The 18,569-nt window shown below is 41.8% G+C and overlaps 1 protein-coding gene across 2 annotated transcripts in view; it reads right to left on the bottom strand.

Moving 5' to 3' along the window:
• Positions 1-9,002: 9,002 nt before the first annotated feature.
• DIP2C (DIP2 disco-interacting protein 2 homolog C (Drosophila)) overlaps positions 9,003-18,569 on the bottom strand; it is a 154,847-nt gene continuing 145,280 nt past the window's right edge. For both annotated transcript variants that reach the window (XM_010585631.1, XM_010585639.1), the window contains 4 exons: positions 17,445-17,519; positions 16,151-16,325; positions 14,189-14,312; positions 9,003-9,315 (listed from right to left, as the gene is read on the bottom strand). In XM_010585631.1, coding sequence (XP_010583933.1) covers positions 9,063-9,315; positions 14,189-14,312; positions 16,151-16,325; positions 17,445-17,519 — 627 coding nt within the window. In that variant the 3' untranslated portion in view covers positions 9,003-9,062. The remainder of the gene's footprint in view (positions 9,316-14,188; positions 14,313-16,150; positions 16,326-17,444; positions 17,520-18,569) is intronic.

The raw sequence follows: 18,569 nt of genomic DNA, 5'->3' as shown, positions 1-18,569 counted from the left end.
TCCAGTCAGCGGGGTGACGTTGGGTTTTTGGAGCCCAGAAGGGGAGCAGGAGGCAGCTTACACAGCCGGTCCCTGCCCTGGGGTGCTGGATCTGTCCTGCGCTGCCACCAGCTCCAGCTGAGAAAGCTCTGAGCCACCTCAAGACTGGCCCCGTGCAGGAGCCTCCTTTCGAAAGCTATTGAAAATAACAAGCATCAACTGCTGCAGGAAAGGCCCACGCAGGGAAAAAGCAGCCAGAAACTCACGTTTAAGAGCTACAGGCCTCCCCGAACATCTCCAACCCAACCTGGCACCCTTTAGCCCTTGCAAGCTGCCTGGTAGGGCCCAGCCTGTGCCTGCAGCGAGCCCTCCCTTCCCAACAGCATGGCACGGCTGCTGACTCGGCAGTCCCGGCATCAACGGAGGGAGCACACCTGCCCGCTCCTCCAAAATCATCAGTGCCACCCCCTCCTTCCCCCGAAACCCCGCTCGCTCCTTTGACTGCTGGGCCTTAGGGAAAGCTTAACCACGGTGCCCACAGAGCCACACAGACAGCCCTCTGCCCCCAGTGCGGGGGTGAGCTCCATCTCCGGACCGGGCTTTCTCCCGGGCATGACACCCATGCCCAAAGCCTTCCTCTTCAGCAGAAGGCTCCTGGCGGGCTACCCTCTCTGTACAGAATTAGCTGCAGAGATATAACCTATTTACAGGCTTTTCTGGTAAGAGCTTGTTCAGAATTTGCCAATTCTTCACCTCATCTTGATCTGTGGTCAGGACGTCCCAGGGCAGAGGGAGCGGTTCCATCTCTCCCACCTACTGCGATCACCATTTGGTGCAGCAAAGTGGTGTTCAGAGTCCCCTGTCCTGCAACAGCCCTTGCTTTAAAAAAAAAAAAAAGGCTGAATTTTGATTTAGAAACTTGTTTCTACATGTTAGTGCTCAGCACCTCAGACCAAAATTTGTGACATTTTTATGGTGGTTTGAGGTCCTCCAGCTTGTTGACTGATTGAGTACCCAAGCCTTGAGAGCTCCTGGAGCTTGGAGGAACTTTGCTAAATAGCAGCTGCTTGTGGCTGAAATTCAAAAAGTGATGTATCAGCAGCTTTTGGAGGAGGAGGAGGTGGAGGACCAAGAGAAGGAGGCAGAGGAGGAGGAAGAGGAAGGCCATTTTCATTTGCCCATCCAGAAGTCGCAGTAGGAAGACAGGGTGGCAATTTGGTACATGAGTGAAATCTGTCCTTTGGCATGTCGACACCATAGATCTTTTTAACAAAGATACTTTACGACATGATGGCAGTCACTGCGGACTCTGCAGGATGTGTAGCTCAGCTGTAGGGTTAGAAACACCCATCAGGACATTCCTGAGCATCTTTCACATGGACCAACTCTATGATTTCTATTAACATGACTTCACTAGGGCTGAGTGGGTAAAAGAAGTGCAGAACTGGATCCAAAGGAGTAACAATGGGATTAAGGGCAAGGGAGGGATTTTTTTTGCTTTGACTTTCTTTTATTCTCTACCTTTTTATTTTTCTTAGCAACCTTTTAATCTGTGGTTTGGTTGGCTCAATCCTGTGTTCAGAGCAGGAATGCTCCTGTGCAAAGGCACTCACAAAGAGCAGAGGAAGTTCTCCAAAGGCATTTTGTGGAGCAAACACTGCCCTGAAGGGAATTTCAGCCAAATTTCTTACCAGTTACTGAACTTGAGTTCATTGCACGATCACATCCCTCCAACCTCAAAGGTCACGTGTGGCTCCACTGGTGCCACAAAGCAGGGCTTCTCGCCTCACTCGTCCCCCATGGAGCACACCGGGATTGAGGTGCTCCTCCAGCCCGGCTTTCCCCCATGAACTGGGGTGCATGGTATCAGCTCCGTATTAGCTGAGCGGGACCAATTGTGCTGAACTTCAGAAGAGCCCTCTGAGATGCTTGTGTACTTCCTAACGGGAACCATACGGGCACGGTGAGGAAACCGTGTAATTCCTGCCGCTCTTTAAGGCCCCTCATGAAAATGCTCTCCCTTTGAGATAGATTCGAACCATATTCAAAACTGAAATCAAATGTGGGTTCAGGGATTTTTTTAGACTATAACGTGATGTGCAGGTCTGCACCGAGCAAGTGCTCTCAACATGTCCTCTAATTATTATACTTCCTGTGGCTCAGTATTTCCAAATCAAAACTGGATAAATAGAACAAATATATTTTACCTAAAATTAAGTCAAACTGCCAATGAGACCAATTGTAACCTGCATTTCTGCTTGCTTTCTCTGACACTTACACTTCGTCACGTCTTGGACTGACACATTGCAGTCTGCCTTTGTCTCTCTCCTGCAGATGGGCTGGCTTTATTGTGCTGGAGAAATAAATAGTGCTGTTTGTTAGTTGTAAGTAAAAAGTGCAATGAAAGTGCACGTGTCTGCAGGCATACACAGCAAGAAAGCAGTTGCACAGTTTTCGCGGTGAGGCTACAGCCCTGTTATGTGATCCACTGGAAATGGGAGCATTTTAACAAAAGTTTTAATTTAAAAAAAATCTGGGTTTTGTTAGAAAATTTTCAAAATTGAGTCATCTCTAATAGTCATTTTATCATGGCTTAAAACAGCAGTTAAAAGCCTCTTGTTCTGTTAAAAGACTTTGCCCCAAGATGGAACATATATGTCCACCCTTTGAACGAAAGGCCGAGGCCACACTTCATTTGCTTTTTTCTTTCTCTTTACTAACCAAAGAGCTGTAAGAGGAAGGAAGACCTTAAACGTTCCCCGTTCAGTTTTTGCTGGACCTACACCCTGGTCTGGCAGGGTGGGCTGCGGGTTTCCGTGACCGCGGACACCCGGCGCCTGCCCCTGCGACACGTAGGCACCTTCTCGCTGTGCGTCTCCATCGCTGCCCCGTGCAGGCAGCTCACCTGGGCTGAGCTGCCGTGGCTGCGGCGTGGGCATGTGCACGGCTGTGAGACCCTGCAAACGCACTCGAGCGTGCAGTGGGGAGAAAAGTGGGCACGCAAAAAAAAAAAAAAAATCCTCCTATGGATTTCAGGAAAGTATCCAAAGCCAAATGTTTGTGAGAGGCATCCTAGAAATGTTAATGAGCACGTGCGTCTGCAATGGAAAGTTTAATTCCTTTGCATCTCCTCGGCCACTGATTTCCTTTGGGCAGTTGTTGGCTCAAATTCTTGTCTTCTTCTGCTCCGTGAATGCTGGCCATGCCATACTCCCCCCCTTCCTTGCTTCATGGAAACATTATCTTCTTCTTGCATGCAGCTGCTCTTACCCTAGTCTTCTCTCAGCACTTCCCTGCTTCAGTCCTGCCTTTTCCCTAGTACAGACCTGGGTTTTTTTTGGGTTTTTTTTGTTTTTCTTCTTAATTTTCCTGAACCTTTCAGGTTGGGATAGCCTCTGACCTTGTCTTGCACCATGTCTGTCCTCCTACCTCCATACATTTCCTCTCTTGGGTCTTACCCCAAAGCCCCTTGGCTGGTTTCAGCAGGTGGTAGTTCATCCAAGCCTCCAGACTGAATGTGGGGCTAAGCACAGCAGGGCTGTGTGTCCCAGCCCCTGGAGCTCCCAGATTTGAAATGGGCTCACCTAGGTGAGAAAATTAAAATGTAGCCACCTAAAATTAGGTGCCCGATACCACTGAGGTAGATAGATAGTCTCAATTGCTTGACCCTCACCTCCACATGCACGATCTTCTCTTTTCTGGCCTTATCTCCCATCTACACCAAATGCTCTTCCTAAACCTGCCCTTCATTTTTGGCTTCCTCCACTGGTGTCCTCTTCAGCCGGGATGGCTCAGTACAGCTCTTCCCTCAGTGCCCCTCCACGGCAGCTCCAAACCTTTCCCACATGCTGCCACTCACGTTTGGAAGTCCTTCCCTGTCGCGGTGCTTCCACCGGCTTCCTCCCCCGCTTCAGACCCCCTCCCCACTCCCTTGCGTGAAGCCTACCACTGTCGATCTACCAAAGCATGAAATTAAAACAAGATCAAGTTTGGGCCTTTAGGATCAACCCATTAACTGGCCATAGCTGTCCAATATTTTGCAATATTTTTTAAAAATTATTATTAGTTGTGCTGTGGGATCCCTGGGGAAAAACTTTGCTATTTCCCCCCCTGGGTGAATCATGCAGAATACAATAGTGCTTTGGCTTTGAAGCAATCTTGTCCGTGCAGATCAGAAAGAAGTGTAAGAGCACTCCTGGTGCCGTTTTGCTGGGTAAGAAGAGGAGAGCTGCTGTCACCAGGATGTTGTGATGTACCTCAGTGAGGTACATCACAAATGAGGCAAGCCTTGAGAGGATTTCTGGACCGGCTTTAAGGCGATACCACTCAGAAGAGAACAGAAAAACCCTGGAAAGGAAAGCCCGTTTATCCAAACCGTGGTGAGTGAGAGCTTTTGGAAATGCGGGCTGCCAAATGAAGCACTCCGGATACCAAAAAGTAACTCAGGTTGAACTTTTCTGTTTTATCCCCAAATGAAATGATCCATTTCTACTTTCAGAATGTAGAATCGGGTTACGTTTTTTTCCTCTTCAAACCTCAGCCAGTTTTAAGCAAAAAGTTCTTCTATTAAAAAAACCAACCAACCAACCAACCAATTCAAAATCAGGGTTGGCTCTTACCCTGGGGACAGTGGGGTCCAGCCCCACTGGGATGATCTTTCTGGGCTTTACCTCTCCCCACACTGCCCGTCCAGCCATGGCCCACACCAGCGCCCAGCCCAGACCCCCCCAAAACCAGCTGCACCCCCCGTGCAAGAAGCCACAGCAGGGATTTGTATCCCCAAGGTTGCAGAGAGGGGTCTGGACTGCTGGGGCTGACTGCAGAAAGCTGTGCTGGTGGAAGTTAGCAGTTCCCCCCAAACGGCGCTCTCCTGTGATTTTGTTCCCAAGGTGACTGGCGAGAATTTGTTGTTGATCTCTGTGCATGTCCCCCCCTTCCTGCCTTAGATGATAATGGTGCATAAAGCAAATTTTTGTGTTGAAAAACACACACAAAAAGCTGCAAGGTCTTTTATCAAGCTTTTTTCCAGTTCGTACCTTGTTATATCAACCTGATAATGAATAAATTATACTGTTCTTATTGTACATTACTCTTCTAACCCTACCGCAATTTTTTTTGTTGTTGAGATTCCCCACCAGCTTTTCAGCGTTATAGCCACCATTTGCCAAAATGATTTTTAAAATGTGTACTTGATTTTGACCTTTTAAAAGTCCTCATCACCATTAGCATAAAACATCAAAACCCTTCCATTTTTTTAAAGAAAATGATTTGTAAAATTGAATTGAACTACTGCTGTTCTGCCACCCTCTTCCTTCTGTCACCCCTAACTTGCCCTCTCCCTCCCACAGTTTTCGGGTTACACCCTCTGCTCTGGAAAATTGTGGGTCCTCTAACCTGCATGTGATGAGCAACCTGAAATTTAAGCCATTGGAGATGGGATTTTATACCCTGAACTTCTTGGATGGGCTGCCAAAGACATGAGGCCTAGGAATTTCACCCTTTGAAATCCCATTTGGAAAATCAGAGCTATGGCCAAATCTCTTCTCTGGGGATGCTGCTACTCAGCAGCTGGCAGCCAGCTCTGAAACAGGTATTTTTGGAAAAGGCCAATGGAAATAGGCAGATCGCATTTCCTGGTGGTTTTATCTGGTCGTCCAAGGCTTCTGAATTGATACAGACGTTCTAGCCCACATGTGTGACCAAGCAGTTACCCACATATTTCCACTGGCAGAAAGCTCCAGCAGAGATGAAACATCTGGATCAATAACTTAAGTAAGTGACTGATTAGTAGTATGTTGGTACCAAGACCTTGCAACAAAAGTGATAAGTGACAAATTTGAGGAGTTTTACAGTACTAATGCTTGTTATTGCTTCTCACAAAATGTTACCAAGCTTACAATAATCTTTACACTTTCAGCAAAAATGTGAACAGTATATTTGAATATATTAAAAAGAATTAAAAAAACATTTCACAAAAAACATTTGTTGCCATATGAAAGTCTTTCAGCAATAAATGCCCACACCAGTATTTAAACATTGTTAAAAGTATAATGATTTGTACTAATAAATTATGCAACAAGAGAGGTAAACAAAATAAAATTACAGTATAGCTCTCCATGTTCCTCCACTGAGCGTTTGCAGCTCTCGGAAGCTCCATTTTAGGTGACTAATTAAGAAACCGATATTTTCAGAGCAACAAAAATAAAAGCTTTTATTTGTTCATTTGAATATAAAACAGGCGTTATCACAGATGTACAAAGCGTACTGGTGGTTTAACATACAAGAAGGTTGCTGTCCTTTGCACATAAAAATTTTTGTTTGAAACTGTGATTGGCTGAGTTACATGAATTTCTCTAACCAGTCACCACACTCTATGAAATAACGCTGCTAACATTCAACTGATAAAAGGGACAGTCTTCCCTTGGGTAAAGTGTCAAGCAGGATTAAATATATATAATAAACAAGCACCATGAGGAATCTGCTCCTGTTTGATTAGTTTTGTGTTTAAATGTTCATTGTGTACCCTCTTTTTTTGTGCATGTGCATCAAGTTGATTACATGGTTTTGTCTGACTCCAAAAGCACAAGGTCACAAGACAAACATTTTATACATTCTCATGAATGGTTTATCTACAGTACAGTTTCTAATACAGAACAATCCTTCTTTATTGCTCAGTCTGATGGTGCTTAAATGTTTCCTTCCTTTTGCTTGCACAACAAAACCAGAAACTCAGTTTATCATTTCTCTTAACTCAGGATTTAACAACCACGGATGACAGGTTGCAGAAGAGAGCTGTTATTAACTGCGTTTCACAACTGCATTGCAGTTCTTTTATTCTCTACAAATGCAAAGTTGACTTCGTGAAGGTTAAAGTGATGCTTTGAACGACAGCGAGATTTGTTTTGCAGTACTGAGATCAGCGATAGCAGGACTTCACAAGTTAGTTCACACACTGCAATTATGTTTGTAATCAATCAACATCTTGTCTGAAACCTTACAACAACTTGCCATTAAGAACAGATTTTATTCTTTTTAGGGAGCAGAAGATGAATTTGACAAAATATAGGATTGGTCTGCAGAGCATGAATAGGGTTATTCACAGGACAGTGAAGGCAGAAAGGATGGTCTGAAAGAAAACGCGTCTGACATGGCAAGATGCTCTGTACTGTACATGCAGACTAAAACGTCCCTACCTTTTAAAAAGATTTTAAACACCCAGCATTGAGACTCCCTTATACGTGATATAAACATGATTACATTTGCCCTGCAACAATCTTAGTCATGCATATCCGGTAATGAGAGCCAGCACATGAACGTCATTTGGGACAATAAGAAAAGCATTCTTGGACTGCAGCTGGTAAATCCCACTCTTGATCACAAACAGGTCAATTCAGTTACAACCACATGAAGGAAGGGGAAGATTTTAAAAAAAGGGGTACGGGGTGCAGGGAAGACAACAGAACTGGGGAATCAAACCTCTTTTTTATCCAAAGGTAGTAAAATGAAGGCAGCTGTGATGCATGTTTTCCTACTCTTCTCCCGTGATGGCCTCAGATCGGAGACCGCGGGACTCCTCCGTTCTTTAAACAGGCAGATCGGTTCCTCTGATGTTTTAATGCGTTTAGGGACTAGTTAGCAGATGCACGATTCGTGCCAAAACGGTTGTAGTGACTGTACGCTCCTCTGTGTTAAGGAATAAGTTAAAGACCATCGAAACAATCGTTTCCTGTAAATGTAAACTGGATGCATTGGCCACCGAGCTATGTGTCCTAGCTGAGAGGCAAATTGATAACTCTGTGCAAATAACCCCAAAACTTTTCCTTATAGCAATAAAAACACCAACTAAAACAATGAAAAAAATTGTGCAACAAAGTTCTGCAGCTAGACAACAGTGCTATTCCTCAACCTGCCTTTTCTAAGTCTAACAAGTGTATGCACATGCCAGCACGAATATTTATTGTTGCCTCCATGGCAAAGAAAAGAAAATTATTGTAGTGCATTTTTAGTCTTAAATTCATTCACTGCCTTAAAGGCAGCAATAATTCCACTTGCTGGTATCTAGAGGATTCTTTTCGACAGGGATACTTAGCAATCCAGGATTGCTTTTTTTTTTTTCTTCAAAAAATTTGTGAGTAACATTTGATTATCTACAGTGGGAGACACCATGCAAGTGACAAGTACTGCATTTTAAACTTTAAAATCTTTTGTCATTAGTGAATTTATATTTCATATATATATATTTGATGTGATACTATCCACTCAAGATAATACAACACTTTTTTATATTAGCAAACATTTCAAGAGTTTAATATTCTTGAATGTTTTTCTCTTTTATACTTCTAAAGAGATCAAAATAAATTAAACGTTTTGTACATAATTACAGAAGAAGTAGTTAACTTATTTTATCTTTTTAGTTTAGTACAAAGATATTTGCAAGTTCATTGCCGAAATACACCTTATTTATAAATTTCTTCCATTATAACGCTAACAGCAAAGGCTTTGGCCTTTGGGCTTTCCAGCATCTCCAACAGAAAGCTGCAAGATCTCTGATTGAAAGGTGCTACTTTGGGTATTCTCCTCGTACCACTACGTAGTTTCCTAACATGTGGGATCTAAAATGGCTTAAGTTAGTAATGGATCTGTATTCATCAGCTTTTTATGACATATTAAAACAAATGAAGAAAACAATTATTTGTATTAGTATGCAAATTGTTTTAAAAGAATCCATTTGGAGGGCAGAATAAAAAAAAAAATCTACTTCAGCTTACTTAATGTAAAATACAAAGCCACATTTACTCAAAAAGCAGTATTGTCCAATAAGCAAAAAAAAAAAAAAAAAGTTTAAAATGGGCTTTTCCAACACACTGAAGGGCCTTACCCCATAGTCCTTCTTTTTTAAAATTTAGTGGTAAAAGAAAACATTTCACATTTTATTTCCTGCCAATCGTGACTGCTTTGAAAAGTCGTAATAGAAACAGTTCCATTCTGATGAGTGTCAGCATCTTATCTGCACACTTTTTTAGTGGACACCAAAAAATTTTATACATCTATAGTAAAGTCCATGGAAGCTTTAAGGTACAAGACTACATGTTGTAGGCCACATAGATGGGATCTAGCTGGTCTGCCAAAAATCCATCTCGTAGGTGCATACGTTGTTTCTCTCCACGGGAGTTGATAGGAATTACACCAATGTCCACAACCACCACCACCCCTACAATCAGATAGTGTTCCTCCAGGACCACGTTAGTGACCAAAGGAACCAGGTCCAAAGCTTCTTGCTCCGATCCATCCAGCTCAACCACAACAACCAATAAATTTGTCCAGGTAAACACCGCACTGGAATGAAAGAAAAAATTAGTATTAATGGTGGGGTTTTTTTACCCATTTCATTTTTTTCCCTTTTCATTCTGCCTTGGGTTACCTTTTGTTTCACAAAGTGTAAGTAGCAAGCGAGAACATGTCTGCAGGCAGGGGCAGAAGAACAGCCCCACTAGCTCTCACTTTAATATTGCTGCAATACTAAATATTGGGCTAAACTTCCCAGAAACTCAAGTCTAATCCCTGCCTGTCATGTAAGGAGGTAGTTCCCTTGGAAGCCAGAGAACTGTCACAGTGCTGCTGTGTTCATGAAGGCATGCGTGAGCAATGTGTGGGTGGAGGTGTCTTCGCTGGAGTTTTTTGAAGAGCAGCCCAGAAGAGCAAAGGAGGTTAAAAGAGGCGGCACCAAAAGGAACAGCAGGAACATAGTCCGAGCTGAAAGATCTTTGGGATAAACTCTGCCGAGCGAAGGGGTGCGGAGCCCTGTGAACATTTAGACAGCATACTGCAGGCTGCACGAAGGTCCCCGGGTGGCCAGGGAGGTGACTTCCTCACTTGCACGGTGCTAGGCAAAAATGGCTACGTGCCTTCTGGACTGGACTGGCTGCTGTCCAGGCAGGTCAGAGCTTAGCACAAAAGAGCTGCGATTCTTCTGGACCAACTGGTTTACACAGAAATAAGCAGTGTCTCCATCTGTTTTATTTCGGCTGTGTTTTATTTCTGTTGGGCTTAAGGGGACAGGAGTTTTTACATTCCTTACTAATGGGTGAGATGGTCAAGGGAACACCTTTATCACCAGTATCTCCTCTTTACTAAAAGAACTTCGTAAAACCCCCAAATTTTGCTTAAGCCCTTGAGCCGAAGCAGGTAAATTTTGGTTTCTGCTACTGGGCATCTTTTCTGGCTACGGATAATGCATTTATCCTTCCAAATCTGGAGGCTGGGAGGGTATGCAAGTCTGGTGTATGCTTCACTCCATCCTCCTCCCCACCTCTCAAATGCCTCCAAAGCCTCTGAAGTCTCACAGGAGGTCAGCAGGACTGAGGCTCCACAAAGAGCAATCTCATTCTTCCTTGCAGGTGTTTAAGACACAGACGATGGTTATTTCTTTCTCTAACTTACTCCATAGCATAAATAATAATATTCTACACATGTAACTCATACATCAAACCCTGTACTTTACTCTCCTTTACCTTATAAAATCACTGGATAATTTTCCAGAAGTGTCTCAAGCATATGCATCTTAAAGTTAGAATATATTATGTATATAAGCCAACTTCAAAAAGAGCTGCTTATCCTAAGGTTGATACTTGACTGAGACAGAAGTGCACTGTTTTAGTCTACTAAGACAATTCTGTAAATCCCTGTACTTTGGAAACATATCTTACTTTGCCCAAAAGTTAGTTATGAAAATGTGCTCTGTGTTGATGCTTAACAGAATGGATTTTAGGAGAAAAGTACTTACTATTAAAAAAAAATTCATTTTCAGATCCTGCTGAAGTACTAGTTGAATTCTTATGTGCTTATTGATCTGGAAAACTAATGGGCAGCCAAAGCAAGGCTGTGCAGGCTTTTGACTTAGTACTGCTATGAAACGAATTTTAATTTGTAATTATGTTTTCACAGACATTCTAGTAAGTTTTGATTGATGCTGAATATTAGCAAAGTGAAATATCAGTCTGCACGGGTGACCATCTCCAGAGAGGCCCTAAAATTTTTATGGATTGCTGTACAAACATCTAAATTAGTATTATATATATTTTAACAAAAAAGTCTGGGGAAGTTTTATTAAAATATAAGTTAGCACTTGAAACCATGCCTTAAATATACTGTTGGGAAAGCAATTAGTGACAAGATTCAGGAGCAGGTCCCTAAAACATGGCTTAGGAGAAGTTAGTTTGTCTGGGTTCAGAAGACTGATTCCCAAAACCTTCATGAAGCTTCTATTAAGTCCTAGAGCCACTGACACTTCTAAGAGGGTTTCAATTTAATTTAAAACTCATTTCTTATGTCATGCTTCTAACTCACTGCTGACCACTGTAAGTAAAAGGAAATATTGCCCTTTATGTTCTCACCAGCTGAGATGAAGATATATTGGCCAGCACTATCACTTATGAATACATTAACTTTCTAGCCCTGATGAATAAAAACCCAACCAAACCAAACCAGAAAACTAGGGACCCAGGAAGGCTGCACTTTCTCATGAAATTATGGAGTCACACCCAACAGATGCAACACAGCCAATGCACTGATCTGGGAACGGCCCCTCTTGCTGCTTCCATCCCACCAAATGCTTCAGGAAAAGCAAGAAGTTGTTGAAACACCTCCAGAAGAGAAAGAGGCCCATAACGTTTTTCTTCTCCAAATACCTTGTGTAGCTTTACCTATTTGTCATTATGCAGAGAGAGAAAACCACTTCTTAGCAAATTCCAGGAAGCTATGTTCTGTTCCTCTTTCAAGGGTTTGAAGTTTAAATGAGTTAACAATGTGCTTTAATTAAAACACATATACATACATTATTTCTCAAGATATTTTGCAGTATCAGAAACAATTTAAAAAATGTCTGCTGTAGTTACACATCATAATAAAACCAGACTGTGCCACTCTTTTCGTTTGTTACGTACTGAGACACAGGAGGTCTAGAGTCAGCAGTTGTTGATTTTGTGCTCAAATTGCTTAAGACACAATAATAATTTTAAATGACCTTTTAGATCTGATCCTCAATGACAGAAGTTGCACAGCAGGATCACATGTCAGTCAACAAGTCACCACCTTCCTCAATATTGTTAAATGTTACAAAATAAGCATGTGTTTTTTGGAAGCTGAGGCTATTTTTAGAAACTATTGACTGGACATTCCCAGTATCTTTGTTTGCAATAGGTAATGATGCAGTTAAATCCTTAATGGGTCATTGTAACCAAAACAACAGCAGCCTCCACCAAGAACAGAGGCTCATGCCCCTGTCCAAAGAAAGGCATATACGAAGTATATATAAAAAGAAAGATTTAACTGGCTATTATTTTGTCAAGGAGTGTTTCACAAAGACAAGAGGATCTCTAAGAGAAGCTGAAAGAGAAGTTAAGTGAGAAAAGTCAAGGCCAGTCATGACTAGGACTATGAATGAAAACTCCACGATGGTGGCTTGAGAGAGCTATTGGGCTGAGCACTGGTTAGGAAGACATTGGGAACCATGAGCAAACCAGATGTTGTTGCTCCAAACTACTGTGTGTCCATTTTCTGCAGGGACCACATCAGAGAAATACCTAACTCATTAGCAGTCTCTTTTCTTTGAGGAAGAAACAACCCTCAAGACTTTCAGGTTTTGCCTTTAGGCAATAGTACAGTATGTTTTCTGAGATCTTACTCATGTGCCTTGTACATTATCACCCAACTACTGGGAAGAGTTAAGGCACTGAGAATTATTTGCATGTACTTCTACCTTCTTGCAGAAATTCAGTGGCCTTTTTCTTTGGTCCTCTCAGCTTACCCCAACCCTTTTTTAGTTGCCAGTATCCCACTCATGATTTCCATGATAATGGAAGGAAAAGGATCCTCAAAGTGTTCTCAGTGGACTTGGAATAAGGAACATAATTTAAGCATTTTTTGGCCACTGAAACCCATAATGACCATTTCTGCAGTGTGATATGGCTACTTCATTCACTGCCCATGAGCTCACACTTTGAGGACACACAAATCTCTTGACAAACAGGTACTGACGAACACATCAATTTATGAATCTGTGGCCATCTTATAACAGACCTGTCCCTGAACAGCTTGATCTGAAAACTTTCCATCCACTGCTGATAATGATCTGACACATTTTCAAGGAGAATTTCACAGTATCCTTAAAGTGTTCACACTGGTCTATATGAGGACATAGAATCTGCCACTCCTTGTAATGGCTAGCTGGCACAAGACCATACCAGCAGTAATGATGCTCTAGGGAGGAGAAAATAAGGCAAAATCTCAGTTACAGTCAGCCAAACAATTAACTACCTTAGTTTTAACAGATATTTAAGAATAAAAGCAAGGTGTTTTGACCAAAGAAACCAGTCTGGTCACTGTGCTTCAATTATTAAGTTTACTGCTCCAGGCCACACCTTTGCAGCCAGGTTTGAAAAGAAAAATGGAGAGTCAGATCTTATCCTCACTAAATTGCTCTGGCTGTTGCGACAGGTTCGTTTTGGTTGAAAGGAGAAGAGCTGAGCTGAGGTTATATCAAAACAAAACAACTACCTGACTCAGTTTTCTGATGCAAGAATAATGAAAAGCAATTTGTTCTCATGTCGGCCTCAAGAAATGATTACCTGCTGTGTGCATTTGATGATGTGATACATTGATTAAGACAACATCATTATTAACTCATTGATTTACTGCTTCAATTTCCATTGTGACCTTGATTTGATCACTGCTTGATTTATTAATAACCAATTCAAAAGTAACAGTGTGCTCACTAATAAAGTTTATTAGTGTGTTCATCTATTTGAAATGTTTGCTTGCTTACTCCTTCTGATAACAACACTCCTAAAGCTTGAACTCATACCAGTTTGCTTTTCCTGGTTAGAATATAAATCTCAAACTCCAAGAAACAGCTACCAACCTACCTGAGAGCTGCTTGGCTCTCTCAAATTAAAAGTTTTAATCCTTCACTTGTACTTAAAACCATATTAAAAAAGAAACATATTGAATGATCCTAGCAGAAAACAGTCCTTCCTGATTAAATCTGTTTGTGAAAAGTTTCATCCTAACGACATATTTACAGCTGGGTTATAAATCCTATGACCATCCTGACAGGCCATTTCCTGGATCAACTGCAATATCCCAGAAAAAACCCCAAACATTATAGGTATTTCAGCTTTATATAAGGGCCCTGGTGTTATATAATCCTTACCATTCTGTGATGCTCTTGTGTGCTCTAATTACAGAGGTTTCAATATCAATCGGATGGTATCTCATCCCTCGTAACTCCATGGCTTCATCTAATGCACCCACAACATAAAGTGCATCATGGCGTTCTGGTTGTAAGGAACAAAAATGTTAATGATTCTATTCTCCAGTACATTAAATTACAAAAATGTTCACATTAATAAATAAGTAAAATAAGCATAACACTTATAAGTTATCCTTGAATTTCTGAAACCCTAAAGTGATTTCTGAACTAATGAGAATTTTTCATTCCTGAAGTGCAATGCAGAGCAGAAAGCAGAAGGAAGGCAGGCAGAAACACTATTCCCATTTGAAGAACAGAAAGGTGGAAGTCTTTATCCAAAGACAGTGGCATAAATTCCCGTTTTTCTCCTAGGTGCATGCAGAACAAACTCATTCTTTTTTAAGGCCCCCTGTATAGGCAATAGGCTTTGTTTCTCTCTCTTTCTTTTGAAGGAGTAAGGATGGATTTGACCCTAACAGTATGGATGATATTCTTCCAGTAGCTTTGAGATGGTCAGTACTGATGCTTCAGATGTATTACAAAGGTGTTTATCAATAAACAATATTGTGCTATGTGCCAGATAGCAAATTGCTCATTCAGACAAATGGCAAGCTCTGGAGCGTAATGCTCTTATAGTACAAATTTTTACTGACTGAAGAAATAAATGAGGCTGAAATGATGCTTTTTAAAAGATATTAGGCTGATAATAAATGACTGCATGTTATTCATAACGAAAAAATATTCACTAATAGACTTAAAAGCAGATAACTGGCTCATTTTACATTAATTCAGATAGTTGCATGGTGGTAATGTAGTGGCAATATAACCTCTGCCAGTAATAAAGGGCAGAGAGCGTTCTGCACTGGGAGCTAAAAGTGGGAGGAGAACAGAGACTTAGCCAGGAGAAGATTTAAGCCATTTGGATACTTAAGTTGCCATATCCTCAGAGAATCCTGAATTTGCTCAAGGCTGGGCTATCATTATGAAATCAAAAAAAGCCTCCACAAAGGAAAGTAAATCTCTTCAGGAGGATGCTAACATAAGGACACAGGCAGCAGTTGTAATCCACGGTGATTACTAAAATGCTTTCAGATTTAATGAATTCACTCTTTGGCTGAATAGCGGCTATTCTAGTTGCACTGACACCGGGGCCCTGGGATCACTCCTGGAGGTGCTCGCAGCATTGCTAGAAACCATACTTTGCCAACAGCCTCGACTGCCACCTCAGCCAGCCACCGCTTGTGGCACTGTGCTCTGCAAAAATCACAGGGAAGTAACGTTTCCCCAAGCAGAGACTTTGTGTGCCTGGCAGTGCTGGTTTGCTAACATGTGTACACAAGGAATGTCATAAAAACAAGTAACAAAATCCTGTACCTTCGCAACAGAAACCCAAACACCACATAGCTTCTCCTGCAGGCTACTGCTTGTATTATATTTCGGTAACTGTCCCCGCAGGTTTAAAGACAGGGAAATTTGAGAAATGGACAGCTTCTGTAAGTAAGTTTATAACAAAGGAATTATCAAAGAAGGTGGTCGTCACAGGAGGGACAGGGCTCGGGCTCACAACAAGGTTTTTCCTATCTGCACAAAGGCATTCCTGCAGATATGACTGCGAGTGCAAATGATGGCATTTTAAGCTGCATTCCATCTTTTTCAAGCTGAAGCACTTGGCACATTAACTATGCCAAAAGATCACTGGTGGAAGGGATTTATAGCACCTGAGGTTCAGCAAAGGAAAAGCAACTGTTTCAGCAGGGAAATCTCGCTCTCTGTTTTATTTTCTGATTATTTTAACTAAGGCCTTTTTGCAGTTCTACAGGTTTCACAGACTAAACACGTTGGGTAGCGCAGGCCAAGAGATGGTGTCAGCCTCAAAATAATCCAAGTTATGTGCATAGACCTAGATGATGAGAAACCTCTTACCTCCGTTTGCATCTGTGAGTTCTGTTCTTCTTAGGAATCCCAGATAGCCAGTTCGAGCCCAAATAGTCTGTGTGTCTCCAAAGCTGAGTCTTGAATTAAAATGATCTGATTGCAAAGATTCATCTCCATAGATGGTAAAATACCCACTGGCATTGTGAGTGCTGTGAACCCATATCTAAGTTAAAAGCAATTATACTGGTATTAATTAAAGTAGCTTTCCAGAATGAAGCATTGTTGAAAATTTTTGCTGCAAATATTTTTAGTCATAGCTAAATAATACCATAATGCCTTTTAACACTGTTTCTGAACCCGTAACTGACCCAGTTTTAGGCGGAGAGACCCCAGTCTAACCTCACTGAAGTCAGAGTGCAGATCTGAGCTGTGCCTGGGGGAGAGGGACGCTGGACTCACGGCTGCAGGGATACCTGTTTTGCAGCCCTCTGGCCCCAGGTTAGCCAAAGACCTGCACAGCCTCCTTGAACGGCTTAGCTAGCCTTGAGGTCTGCTTGGTTATGGCAATTTTCAGAAGAGCCTGTAGACCACGGTGCTCTTTCCATAGTCCCCCACGTGTGGTTCAGTTTATTTACTCCAGCAGGGATCCTCCATGAACACCAGACAGACAGATTATTTTAAAGGGTGAGGCCAGGGACCCTCACCTATGGAAAAGGATTAATTTCATCTAACTCAAGGCATCACGGAAATATTTACGATTTCATAGTAATGAAATCTTGCAGGTGAATCTCACAAATTAGACTGTAATTTTAATTATGACTAAGCAAATTTTTCATTTGGTTAATTTGATCTTTAATTGCTCACTGAAAATAACATTTTTTTCTCTCTAGAAACATAAAATTGGAAAAACATATAGCCTTGCTCAACTCAGCTAATAAAAGTAGTCAATGTGTCGAAGCACAGTGATTATAAAGAGAATAGCACTAGAAAATACCATCTAGCTGATATTAGACTAATCAATAAACTTATTTTTTCATCTAAATTTCCATCAGAATTAGTGAAGCACCAAGTAGAAAATACAGTTAGAAAAAGCAGATTTTTTTCAATTTTTTAACAAACTTGAGCTATTATTAGTATTTATCAGGTATGTTACAAGCAATTTTAATAATGATACAAATATCATGCTACATACTTTATAGACTATAAGGATCTGTAGAATCCACAATTTTCTTAATCGGGCATTTGATAAGATGTATTACAGGAAACCACTGGCATACACGATGATAGCTTTATCTCTGCAATTTCATTCAGAGCATACACAGGTTAAGTTTTCATGACTTACCTCACCAAGATGAGAATCTCCTAAGGGTCCCTTTGTTTCTGGATTAGCAATAATGATACGTACTCCTGGGAGGATCTATTGAAAGAAAACATGAGGCAGTCAGAAAGCAGATACCGGCTTATGTAATCATATGCTGACTCTTCGTCCCCAAAAAACCTTCATTAGAAACTAGAAGAAATCCTTAAAAAGTTAAAGTAGACTTATAACATAAAAAATTGAAATAGTCCATAGATGTAATAAATTCTGAGATATCTGGGAAAAGCTACAAAACCTCTTCTCTTTGTGAAAGCTGAACAGCTTCCATCATTAAAAACTCCTCAGAAATCAAATGTTCACCTACAATACAAAAATCCTACCAAATGGCCCAAGTCCCTCTGAGACTATATATTAGAATAGAACCCCCCCCCGCTATCCACATGAAACTTTGGCCTGAAACAAAAACAAAGCCAGAGGCACCATGCAATCTTCCCAGAACGAGGCCCTACCAATAACTGCATGTAATGGACGTTCAACCACTACAGAGATGGGCAGATGTTAAACCTCAAAACAGAAAAGGGAGCATCCTCTGATCATGAGTGCTTCCAAAGCTATGGTTAGAAAGCTTTAGATGAGCATCCACAGCATCAAGGGGCAGCCAGTGAGCAGGGACTGCCTCGGTGGCTCAGTGCAGCAGCGATGGCACCTCTCCTTTCTCCCAAAGGCAAAGCACACTTAGCAGTAGACCTCGGTCACTGGCACGTGGCCAGGCAGAGTGGTCAGGGACAGAGCTAAGAGCAGCACCCATATCTCTGTGTGCCAGTCCTATGTCCTCACCCTGTCCCCACAGTGATGCCGCCCACCAGGGACTGTCCCTCTGCAGGTGATCACTAGCCTATGAGTACAACGTTGGTCATCTGACACCAGCTGTCAGTGGAGGTGGGCCTACATCAATAAAACTGCCTTTACTAGTGGCACATTTGTTGGCTGTTTCAAGAGTGAGATGTGGAGGATGAAATGCTTTTTGCATAAAAGAGGAAGATACAGCTTCTGAAAGAGCAGTAATGCATCAGTTACCATCCTCGCAATGATCCACCCAAGGGTACTGAGGGAGCTGGCAGAAGTGCTCACCAAGCCACTTCCAATCAT

This window comes from Haliaeetus leucocephalus, unplaced genomic scaffold, assembly GCF_000737465.1.
Source record: "Haliaeetus leucocephalus isolate CR32 unplaced genomic scaffold, Haliaeetus_leucocephalus-4.0 Scaffold0, whole genome shotgun sequence".
In the NCBI taxonomy this organism is placed as follows: Eukaryota; Metazoa; Chordata; class Aves; order Accipitriformes; family Accipitridae; genus Haliaeetus; species Haliaeetus leucocephalus.
This window is presented reverse-complemented; position numbering and strand designations above follow the sequence as displayed.